General features: G+C 35.9%; 1 protein-coding gene across 2 annotated transcripts; it reads right to left on the bottom strand.

Annotated features, from left to right (window-relative positions):
* Nucleotides 1-5,381: 5,381 nt before the first annotated feature.
* Nucleotides 5,382-9,933, bottom strand: LOC131308894 (probable protein phosphatase 2C 9). 2 transcript variants are annotated; one of them, XM_058335937.1, is made up of 6 exons: nucleotides 9,621-9,933; nucleotides 9,456-9,530; nucleotides 8,164-8,403; nucleotides 7,517-7,793; nucleotides 5,942-6,096; nucleotides 5,382-5,836 (listed from the first exon to the last, which is right to left on the bottom strand). In XM_058335937.1, the coding sequence occupies exons 2-6, from the start codon at nucleotides 9,483-9,485 to the stop codon at nucleotides 5,696-5,698; spliced, it is 843 nt and encodes a 280-aa protein (XP_058191920.1). In that variant the 5' UTR covers nucleotides 9,486-9,530; nucleotides 9,621-9,933; the 3' UTR covers nucleotides 5,382-5,695. The 2 variants fall into 2 exon arrangements, with proteins under 2 accessions (XP_058191920.1, XP_058191921.1); XM_058335938.1 differs by having other exon boundaries at nucleotides 9,600-9,922.
* Between the last annotated feature and the right edge of the window lie 2,705 nt (nucleotides 9,934-12,638).

Here is a 12,638-nt window from a genome sequence, read left to right as displayed (position 1 = left end):
AAAAATTTAGCTCTCTCTCTCCCCTTCTTGGCCAGCCATACTCTCTCTTTCTCTCTCCCATAGATTTGCTCCATTGTGTACTCAAATCTCATCTTTCAAGCTCACCATGATTTGTCAAATCAAATCTTTAGGCATAAGGTTATAAAATCAAGTAGGATCTTAGACTTTCTAGGAAAATCTAGGTGATCATAGTCTAGGTTGGCAAGTCTTACAAGTCTAGGGTAGGGTTTGATTAGGCTAAAGAGTAATCTTTCATGTTTAGTCATTCATAGGTCTAGGTTGTAGTCAAATTCTAGGGTGATTAAAGGCTAGTTTGGAAGCAAATCTAAGATGACTAAGGTTAGGATTCTTTACTTGAAATTGACTAGAAATGAGTGTCATATAGCAAATAGGCTTAAGGCTAATAGGTAGTTTGTGCAAGTGTCCAAAACACATGTACACACTCCACCTCTCCCTCTCACGCTCGCCCTCCCTCTCTCCCTCTCCTTCTCGGCTTCTCTCTCTCCCTCTCTCTCCCCTTCCTTTTGTACTATGTACATATATATATAAGTATCTAGGAAAGTAACCCTAAAATAATTAGGCTTAAGGCTATAACTCTAGGTTTGCATGCATGGCATGGCTAAGGTTGCTTCTTTTGGAAGCTAAATGATGACTACCTTTGGTATGACTTGTCTTGTCAAGTCAATACATTCATCAGAAATTTCTAATATCTATTGTCCAAGGAATAAAAATTTTCCTAACAATTATTATCCAATGGATAAAAGAATAATGATGAGAAGTAAGGTCTTGATGTGACTAGACATGGTTAGGTCCAAGTAGGCTTATAAGGCTAAGGTAAGTTATGATTAAAGGTTAAGCTTCCAAAGGAAATCTTATGGACCAATGGTTAATAGTTTCCTAGAAAGTAAGTCTATGGTCAAGTAGTCATGATTAAAGTAGGTTATGAGTGCTACTTTTGGTAGTATAATGATTACTATCTTTGTCCAATGGTTCTTAAATGCTAGGGAAAGATAACTAAGTTAATTGGTACTTAGATTTGCCTAACTAAATGATTAGAAACAAAACTTATTACCCAAAGGATAAGAATTTCCCTAATAACTATCGTTCAATGGGTAAAGAGAAAAGATATACTAGGAAGATGTAATGATGAGAAATAAAGTCAAGAATTGACTAGTCATGAAAGTGTAATAATTACATCCTTTGGTCCAAAAGGCTCAATTAGGGTTTGGATGGGTTCACAAGGCTCAAAAACGGTCAAAAAGGTCCATCTAGGATTAGGAGATTATAACTAGGTTGAAACGGTAGTTAGATTTCTCTAACTAATCGGTTGGAAACTAATTCTACTTGCCAAGTAGGATTTCTAGCCAAGAAATATAATTTTAAAATTTTATTTAACTAGCTAAGAAAATATACAAATGCTTCTACAAGTATACTTGTCTTTAGAAAAGGACTAAATCGTCCGATGCGAAAATATATAATTTTATAAGCCTCAAATCTAATTATGACGGATTATTAGAAATTAAAAATGAATTTAAAAAAAAAATCCAAGTAATTAAAATAAAATTTAAATATTTAACGAAATTTTTATTTACCGAAAATCAGAGTCATTACAAAATCTCGACAAGTAGCTAGTTGATATCATGTATTAACAGCACGTGATATTATGATTTAACAATAAACTACCATGTGCCCTCAGATAACTATACCCAATATAGTATGTGAAGAGTAAAATTAATCTGAATATTTTATTGTCTTTGACAAAAATAAATTTCATGACAAAAAATACATGATTTTTTTTTTGTATTTCCAAAAAAGAATTCATGTATTTCTTTTTTTTAGTACTCCATATATATGACAGCGTTTTAAAAAGTATTATGAATTTTTTAAAGGGAAATGATTTTGTCACTCTCTTTTTGTTAACGCCACATCCTTGCAAGTGTATTTTTGCACTTTTTGCACCAAAAATACATTTGCAATGGAGTAACGTTAACAAAAAAGAGAATGTCAAAATCAACAGCCATTTTTTACTATGGGCCACTGGCTCCTTAATTTCTCCGCCCATGATAAGAACTTTGTGCAACAACTTTTGAACTAGGGAAAATGACGGCCAAGGACGTGTTTGATAATTAATACCTTCCAAGGACATTTTCAGCATTAACAAATGTTCTCAAATGTTCTCAGCATGTCCTTGGCGGATATTAATTATCAAAACACGTCCTGGGCCGTCATTTTCCCTTTGAACTACTCCCCCGTCCCAATTTAATTGTCATTTTTTGGGAGTTTGTATCTTTTTTCAATTGATTATGTCTTGTAATTTATAATATTTTATGTGATTTCGAAAATACTGTATTAAAGAACTAATCGAGATCTATTAAACAAGATCTATATTCGATATAAAATTCATTACGAATTTAAATATATAGCAAGTTTTTTAGCCGGTTAGAATAGAATGAAGGAAAATTAAATCCGGATGGAGGGAGTACATAAATGCAGAATCCAGATCAATAAATAAATAAATGCAGATTATTTAATTATTAATAAAAAATAAATGCGTGAGGCTAGGAAAGTAATACGTACGCAATCAATAACTTTGTGTACCCAAAAAATACTCCGAATGAAGAAACCAACGGTTCGGATTCTCCATTCTGGGTATTTTCTGGGTACCCAGCATTGCTCATACGCAATAATAAGATGTTTGGATGTGAATTTCAATTCCGTGTAATTTTAACATTCCATATCCTTAATTAAGTGGACCTTCTTATAAATACTTCTCTAGATTGAGCAATAATGGTCTCCAATTGAGGCCTTTCAGTCAAACATATATCTATGACTTTTCTTTGGCGACTTCTATGAATTTTTTTGAGACTTTTCTACAAGGAGCATGTTTTAACAGGTAAAAGCGAGTGATCTATTTGTTGGTGCCAAAATGAAATTATTAGAAGTTTTTTTTTTGGTTTTTTTTGCTGATAAGAGTGTTAGTTTGTCAACAAGTAATAGAATTGCTCTACCAGTACAATGTTATATCAGAATAGGAAAATTCTGTGTATTCCGAAATAGTACCTAAAAATTATCCTGAATTTAAAAATTGATGGTCCAGATTGACTCGAATTTGAAAATCAATGGTCCATCGATTTTCAAATTCGAAGTAATTTCTTGATACTCTTTCGAGATACTTAGCACTCCTCATCAGAATAACGACCTTTCTACATCATTTACAACCGCGTTTTTCGCATTCTCCATCATTTACAACCAACTTTCTCGCATTTCGAGGATGATACGGGGTTTGACAATTGTCAAGCACCAATAATGACGATGCTGAAATGTGACAGTTTGATTTGAAATGAGGGCGGAGAGGGTTTTGCTCTTCTTGATAGTACCAAATTTTGACTTTGACATGGTCTGTGACACAAATGTGGAACTTCCTTTTAGCAAATGATGACTAGACCCATTTACTCTGAGATGTGATGCATTTGAAACTTTCAAAGCTTTACTAGATACATTTCCACATCCAAAGCTTTACTGGATACATTTCCACTTCCAAAGCTATTACTAGCTAGGTATGCCAAAAATTCTAAAATCAACCCACATATACAAGAGAATTGATATTCGCGCTTTTTTTTTTTAATGCAGACGCTCCACTTTCAACGTGAAGAACAAAGTGGAGTGCATGCATAAAAAAAAAGGGAGCGCAAATATCAATTTCTCATAAACAAACACTCACACACACAAAAAACAAACGCCTACACTCATACATGTGAGTGTGTATAAATGTTTGTGTATGCGTGTGTCGTGCTAGCGAAGTTGCTATGCATACAGCATGCGCATAAAAAAAAAACAATGCATAGAATTATAGAATAAGACATACACAGACCATACATATATATTTGTCGCAAAAGTTTTCACATGATATATGCACAGGCATCTGGGCACACAAGACGCGCGTGTGCAATTGATCAAAATCCATGGTTAGCTAGTGCGTGATAGATCATAGGTGGTGAACCCTGAATTGTAGAGATTTGCAAAAGAATAAGTTTGTAAATGCCATGCACAATGTTGATAACTAATTAAACACCATTTTTTTTTTGGTACTTCGGATATACATAAATACAATATTCAGTTGCCCAGTTGCCCTACGCTATTTAGATATTTCGTAAAAAAAAAATAAAGGCATCGGTTCTTTTGTATGAAGCAAAATGTGAACTAGCTTCAAAACTCTCGAACCTAGAAAAATGTACGATAGTCGATAATCGATATACAAACTGTGAGTATCACATTTCTGGTAAGGCAAAGAGGAATCAACCAGGAATGCCTTCAAGTGCTTGGTGAACTCCTTGAGCTTCTCCAATTTTGACAGCAGCCTGTATTCTTGATTGTTACTGGATGAATATGGCAGCATTTATAGGCAACACTGGATGAAGAACGAATCCAATAGATATTACAGTAGCTTCCAAATTTCCTTATTCCGGACTCCGGCTCTCAACACAAATTCATGTTCAGTAAACAAGCACAAGTTTACGGCTTGATTATTATTATTATTATTATTATTATTATTATTAAGTTTTTGACGTGGTTAATGTTCTCAGTAAATTCTGAAAAATTAAACATTTCAACCACCAGTGTAGAACAAAATATGACCCACAAAAGCCTTAATAGGACCATCTGCAGTCCCATTTCAGGCTTTTGGCGGCAGAATGTGGCAAGTTAACAGACGGCGAGCTCGTATAGAGGGCGAGGTAACAGATCGCAAAGAAGGAGAGCTTAGAGGAACAAATGAAGCGACCGTTGGGATACCGGAATAGTGAAGACCTAGGGCTATTTCAAATGGCAGTATCCTTACGCACTGGAGCCATCTGATAATGTGCTACTTGCTTACGTGGACATTGTTGCCATGCAAGCTGGAAAGTAAGTAGTGTTTTGGACTGGAGGAGAAAGTCTGATCTAGACCGTCCATTGGTGGATTCAATGGTTCTAATTTTCTCATAAACTCTTATTTGATATTTTACTGTACGAGTTTCAGTTTTGGCCAATTCTTTTTGCCATACAAACCGAATAATCTGAAACCCACGCACCCCACTGTCCCCTAGAGGAGGGGCCAATTAAAATCAAGACAAAACTCTGTTTAAACTCGTCCAACAAAAGAATATTGATACCACAATAGCGCGATGCGATGGGGAATCACAGATACCACCACTCTCACTTTGAGCCACCGATTTTCCTATGCAGATTTCAACTCCAAATCCAGTGCATTTCAAAAGACGAAGCGCCATGGGACAGAGATAGCAGACATCACCATAAGAATCATAAGCCTTCAAATCCACAGGAAGCTCGACGCATTTCCAACATCCAGCAACAAAGAAGTTGGGAGAACGCAGTCTCGGCTCTTATATGAAATGTCGTTCGTCCATTCTCAAACAAATGAATACACTATTGATATTACAAGAATCCATATCCTGTCAACAGCACGCAGCTATCCAATGGCTGATTTACTAAAGGTAAAAAACAACGGCAAACCACGCAACCCGAGCACAAAAAATTAACATATTACACGAAGGGAGGGCATATAACGAAGTATCTATAACCTGTTTGGGAATAAATTCCATCTTATGGTGATCTGCATGAACGAGCAATAAAAATCCCCTGCAACAGAAACCCCCTAATATACAAATCCTGCATGCCGGGATTGTTCTCTTGCGTTTCACCCGGTGAAACGGACGACAATGCAGGAGATGTCGTCTTTACTCTCTCTGTTCAATGCTTCGACTACTATTTGCTTGGCTGCCTTCTGCGGGTCCTTGATCTTCTTTGCTATGTCAACAGCCTCTTGGTTAGCCATGACCTGGATTAATCGAAATATAAATATATAAATATGAAAAAGGCGTATGAGCCATGTTTCCCCTAAGACAAAAATGAGAGAGAGAGAGAGAGAGAGAGAGAGTTTTACCTTCCATACACCATCACTGGCAATGATGAGAAGATCAGTATCCCCATCCACATCAGCACTCGTTATATCAGGATCAGATCGCAGGTGCGATTTCAGGTTCTTGTCTCCAAAAGCACGGGAAACGGCCAATTGTCCATTTACTCTTGCAACATCTCCTGAAATTATCGAAGGACACGGGTTTATGACTTTTACAACATAGCAAAAAGTGTACGAGAGGAACTCTTCCATTTCAAAACCCCATTTTATGTCAGTGTCAGCTTGAAAAGGGATAGAATGCTCCCAACTGCAGTTAGCTTTCAAAATGCGATTTCAAAGTCCTCTTCTACTTTGCTAAGGGTATAAAGAAAATGCAGAAGTTAATATGAGATAAAAATGAACTAAAGAAAAGGAGACCTCCAATGTGCAGCAATCATCAAAAAAGAAGCAAAACGCAAATGTGAAAATGAACAGAAACAGGAGATCAATCTATGCTTATTTAGGGTCTTCTTCCAAAGCAAAAGACTGCTAAAAAAACAAAAAGTTTTTCTCCAATTGTTTTATAAGAATTTCTGCCTTCATTACCATATAAGATTTCAAAGCCAAGTATCAGAGTATCCAACTGAAAGCCAAATATATTTTGCTCCGTAAGTTACACTCAATGTCACATATCTTTTGCTTCGATATGCTAAACTGATTTGAAATATCATATAAGTTCTATTCATTTGTTCAACTGGACAGGACAAAAAGCACTAATTCCTGTAGACAAACAGGCTTCGACAAACCTAAGCTCTGGCTACTTCAAATGCAAGCAAGAAATATCTATATTTACAGTTTTATACTTAAATCCTTCATGAGGAGCAATTCTAGAAAACATTCTCACTGTCGTGAATGAGACATCATTTCACCTGATAAATTCTTGTTCTCAGTTTCATATTCCAAGTACGAGTGCAAAACTTTAACCATCTTTAACTTTGATTTCCGGATGCAAGTAGCAGGAGATTGTTAGTCATACTAGTAGTTCAGGGAATGTGAGTGTGGGACCAATTTTGGTTGGAGAGGACTGAGTGAGCATTCAGATTGGAAACATACATGGGACTAACAATCGAAAACTCAGACCAATCCTGAGGAGAAGACTTGTGCCGGAAATTGGCCATACACAGTGAATGGGTGGACAAAACTTGGGTTGAAAAACTCTACAAGCATGTTGCCATGTTAGGCCAACCTTGGCACCTTGATGCGGTCCACATTTTAATCAAACACCACGGGCTATAGCAAGAATTATGAACAGCACCAGTGTAAACCATTTCCCTTTAAAACTGTCCATTCACAGAAAAGTGAGACTAGATTACAGTCCACTGAATTCATTTGGGTTGCATTGCTTTGCGTCCGCTTAAGTTACCTAGGGCATATTTTTCTTTACCGGATAATGCCTGCAGTTCTTGTGGAACAAGTCAGATAGATGTTGACATGGCTAGTACGCCCACACAAGCAGGAAAAAAAAAACTAGGTAAAACACACAAAGCCAACTGCACTCAAACAGAAATAGAATCATATAGCTCCCAATAGAACAAAATAAGAAAAGATTGCAGATAGAACCTGGCATGTTTGAGACAAATCCCCCCTTGGTTTCGATGCTGCTGCGCTCAGTGTTGGGCTCATGATCAACACTCAGCTGAATTGCTTGCCCTCTCTTTGAAAGAACTGCTCTTGAATCTCCAACATTAGCTACCCAAAGGTTTCGACCATTCATAAGGATTGCAGTAACAGCAGTAGATCCACCTCTACCCAAGTCGGGACTATGTGATAAAATGGCTTGATCTGTTCTTTCATAGGCTTTGGAAATGGACCTACCTGGATCAGTCCAAAACTCCTCCTGAAGTGATATGATCACATAAGTGTTTATCCCTTTCAAAATAGTGTATCAAAAGCAGCATTTCTCATAGGGCCCGTTTGTTTGCTGTTTTGAGCATTGGATTGGACTATTAATCCAAGAGTATCACATATCCTATGGTTGGTTGGTGCTTTTACCATCAGGATTAAACATCTGTAGGATATGAAATCCCACAATACCATCACTATTAGTCCAATGGAATGACATACACTATGACACTATATCCTTTCACTATTAGTCCAGTTAAACAAATGGGCTAAGGGAATATGCTCTCTAAATAGGGTATGAAGCAGCATTTAGATGCAGCAATAGAGCATACACAATGAAATGATAATTCAGACCTAAAACCCACCTCCTTTAGGATATTGTGAAACAAATTCTTTTGCAGATACGCTGGTACCTTATCCCCGAGATGCCCATCATAAATAGCAAAAAGTCCAAGCTCGCGTCCATGGTATTGAACAAATTTAGCAACATGATAGTCCTCCATCGGATGATTTGCTTTACCTTTAACCAGAGTGAATCCATACTTGGTATGCCCCTGATGGCTTCTTCCTTTTCCAGAGCCATATGATGATCGTCCCCCTGAAAGCTAAAGGTGGAAGACGACATTTAATTTCAAAGCATATCTTGCATGAAAATAAACGGAGAAACTCCAAACATGTGTACGTATATGTACATAGCCTCTGAAGCCCAATTCCTTTATATGTCCTCAATGATCTTCAGGTGAAAAGATAGGATTAAAATTCATTATTCCATATGATCCAGCCACAAATTCTTCGAAGCCAATAGTTGCGTCATCAACCGACACAGAAATCTAACCTGGCAACCTTTCAGAATGAAACCAGACAATTTACCTTTTTTTGGTTTGGTGCTGCAGATATAAACCAGCCAATTTACCATTAACTCTTAGTTCCAGTGTCAAAAACCAAACAAACTCCAGAGATATCATTAGGCACCATTTGGATAAACAGGGACATCAAAAGAAAGAATTGGATCCCATTACTGTTAGATTACAGTCACTCAAACAGATTTGATAGCTTACATGTGGATATCAAAATTAGTATTGACAGCTTTATCATGATTGATTTGCACTAGCTCTTTGATAAGAGTGATTTGAAAACCTTCATGATTAGGATCCTAGGAATCTAGTTGCCCAAAGATCATCAAAAAATACACATCTTCCACCTCTAAACAATATCCCACTCTGGGTTCTGGAGCCACCTATAAATCTAAATCTGCTTTTGATTTTTCTTGTAGAAACTGAACATAAAAAAATCCCCTCAAAATAAACATCTATCTAAAAGAAGCCTTAAAATTTTACAGTAATCTTTGATAAAGCAACCAGCCACAATAACTAGAGTTTACCCAGAGACAACCTCGATAGAGAGGCAAACCAGCCAGTTCAAATGAAAATTACCCTACCATTCAACTGAAACCCTAATTAAACTCAGTAATCAGAAAAGCCCCAAATTTTACTACCTTCCCAAAAATACACAATTCACCGTAAAATCAGTAAAATTGACCAGATCATTGAATTTGAAACCGTAATTCCACAAGAAAGAAATGGAATTTCACCAAAAGGTGTGCAGAAACCAAGGCTAATCGAAATACTCAGAAATTGAAGATCAATAAAATCCTAACCTGAGAACTGAAGCAACAAAAATTATCCATCAAATTTAGCCCCGGTCACCTTAAACACCAACTTTTCCTGCCAAACTGTTGAAAACGAGCAGTGTCAACACCATAAACAAGTCCAGAAACAACCAAAAAGATGGAATTTTTAACTGATTTTAACAGATGGGTTACCACAGAATTCACGAGCGATCCACGCCTCTTAAATCTTCAGAAACGCAGAACAAGAAGACCCAAAAGAGGGGTATGGATTGTAATCTGCTGCTGGATCCTGATTAAATCCAAAAACCGGCGATTCATACGCATATGGAAATGGATATGAGTTATTGTACAAGTATATGCAGTGATGAGGTCGGAATTTGTGGGTTTTGTGAAACCGTTTTTGGTTTTTGTTTTGGGTTTGGTCTTGGATTCGATGCCAGAGCTTTGGCCACCCCTTGTTGACTTTGTATTTTTTTTTCCTTTCTTTTCTTTATTGCGTGTGTTGTTTACAAGAAGCCCCCCGGTCAGAGGCACTGTTTGTTTTCAATTTTTTTCTTTTTTTTCTTTTCGGGTTAAAAAGTTTGTTTCGTTTGTTTACAGCTGTATCTCAGTTCCTCCTTTGTCCTAGTTCTAATGCCTATTGTTTATTGGAAAATGTTAACGTCCGCCTTAAAGGCGGAGCGGAGGATAATCGGTAAAAAATACATTTAAAAAAAATATATTAATAGTTATAAAAATGTATTAATATCCGTAATATGCATATTGATATTCGAATTTTTTTGAAATTATTGGAATATTATTATCCGCCCAGTGGACGGAGGTTAGCAAAATTGGAGTAGTATTTGTTTGATTTGTTTACCCTGTTGGCCTTTTTTTTTTTGAAGTCAGCCCTTTTTACTACTTTTTTTCAACTTCAAATGTAACCTCTGCTTTACTGTTTAATCCTTTTTACTTTCATGTCCATCTTTTTTTTTCTCAACGGTCAAGGTGTCCGGACCAAATTATGCACACTTTAATTAATTCTTTCTCCGATCCGATCAAATGCAAGTCACCTACGCCATGATTAAGAAATTATTTTCTTATGACTTGACGTCAAAATTGAACCATAATCAATTATGTAGGTACCCACTAACCAATCAAACTAACCCTAGTCCATCTCTTTCTTTTCTTTCTAAAAACCTTTTTCTCTTTTGTTGGGCAATTATGCTAAGAACTTACATGAAAACTCTTCAGTGTGGATTCCCCACCTAATATGATTGTGTGCAAGTATTTTATCCATTTGGGTGTGTTTAGTTTTTTATTCTTAATGGTGGGTTCGGTCAAATAGTTTAAAGAAGGCGGACGATTTTTCAACATTTGAACTTACTCGAGGGTCGAACTTGCAGGCTAGGCTAAAATAGATGGGTTCTATTAGTTTTGAATTTTGGCACTTTTATCCAAATATTTTTAAAAATAATAATTTTTTAGCGTAAAAATGTCGCTAAAAAGTGATTATATCTCAAAATACTTGAGTAAAAGTAAAAAAAAAAAATTCCCGATTCCTCTCATCGAGACAAATCAATAACCCACAAAAATTTGGGGCTAAACTAACAAATGCAAAAAAAAACAAATCAAATAAAGACAAAATTTTCAATTTTAAATAAAGTTTAAGTTAAGTCTAAAAGAACGCAGCCTTCTAATTTTAGACTCAATTCTTCTAATCTCATGAATTCACTTATATTATATTGTATGATGATGATATTTTGCCTTTTCAATTAAAAAACTGGCTTGAGGGTCTTCGACATAGGAGTAATAATCTATCCAATTGAGGAGTTAAAAGTGATACTAGACGTGTGATATAGATGTGGTTAGAGATGAGTACACTAGAATATATAAGATGGGTATACACCGTATATTAGTAGTTATTTCACGATTGACTCATTCCTTCACCTCGGAAGATTAGGCCTCACATTTGAAGTTTGACTCCTCCCTTCACCATCAAAGATTAGGCCTAGCTCATAAAATGAAGGTGACACTCAAGACAATAAAAATGGGACTTTGTCACTTCTTCTTTTACGTAAAGCTACGAATTACTTTTTATTTACGAAAAAAACGTTAACCAAAATAACCCCTTTCTATTATCTTGCGAAAAAAAGTTACCCAACGTTATCCAAAATAACTCATTTTTCTCTCATCAACTTTCAAAGCACGAGAGGGACCGTAAAAAAAGAAAAATCCATGTGGTGCCCCACACCAGGGACGGACGGACATGGGGCACGCGGAGGCACGTGCCCCCACCCGAAATAAAAATATTTTTTTAAGAATATTTATGTATAAATTAGCATAATTATGAAAGTATGCTAATTTATAAACATACACACTTGTATATACCCAGAAAATACACATATAGAATTAGTTTTATGCCTTAATGTCATCATACGATGCATTTATCCTTGTTACTTTACGAGCTGTTTGTCTATTTGGAGCTATTCTTTCTTGATTCTCTTTGTTTTTAACCGTCTCGGAGAAATATTTTAAAATAAAGACATTAACAAAACTAACTCGATCATTCTAAAATTTGTTAATGTTCATTTAAAACATACTTTAAAAATTTTGTCTGAGATTTTGTGCTCATTTTTACCTAATTTAACTTAAAGTACACTTTATAAACTTTTGTAATTAATATTGCATGCTATAATTTTGAACGATCATACTATGGTTGACTAAAAAAATAAGCTTTCGTCCTTATAATTAACAGGTGTCTCCACTAGGATACATTCCTGAATCCGTCCTTGCCCCACGCCACATTCTCTTCACACAATGTGTGTAGATTGAAAACAAAGTGTAATCGAAGCTCTCCTACGTACCTTTGTCCTCCGTACTCCACCAAACTCACCTATTTTGGCTCCATCGTGAACTCAAAAAAAATATCCAGACTATTTATCTCGTAGCTCTTGCATTCTAAAACGTTACCCAAAATGAAAACCGATATCAACATGAACAAATCATTTAAAGTTGATGTTAAGCTCAAAACCATATACAACCATAAACAAAAAAAAATTCTCTCAATTTGGAAAATTCCAATTCCTTTGTCATATGTGACAAAGTTTTACGTAGTAATTTTTTAGATTGAAGGCGAGATGGAAAGAAACAGTAAAACAAGGTGCATCACTTTTGCCTTCTTTTTTTGTTTTTTGCAAAATGACAATATCGTTGCATAAAAATTGGAAT

This window comes from Rhododendron vialii, chromosome 11a (assembly GCF_030253575.1).
Source record: "Rhododendron vialii isolate Sample 1 chromosome 11a, ASM3025357v1".
NCBI classification, from domain to species: domain Eukaryota; kingdom Viridiplantae; phylum Streptophyta; class Magnoliopsida; order Ericales; family Ericaceae; genus Rhododendron; species Rhododendron vialii.
The sequence above is the reverse complement of the archived record's forward strand: the minus strand, read 5'-3'. Positions and strand labels throughout refer to the sequence as shown.

What these genes read in the sequence shown, in the direction of transcription:
- LOC131308894 (XM_058335937.1), bottom strand. Translation starts at nt 9,485, where the DNA reads ATGGATAATTTTTGTTGCTTCAGTTCTCAG. An exon ending in TTCACAATATCCTAAAGGAG is followed by an intron (nt 7,794 to 8,163) that starts GTGGGTTTTAGG and finishes ATATCACTTCAG; the next exon opens with GAGGAGTTTTGGACTGATCC. An exon ending in ATTTGTCTCAAACATGCCAG is followed by an intron (nt 6,097 to 7,516) that starts GTTCTATCTGCA and finishes CGATAATTTCAG; the next exon opens with GAGATGTTGCAAGAGTAAAT.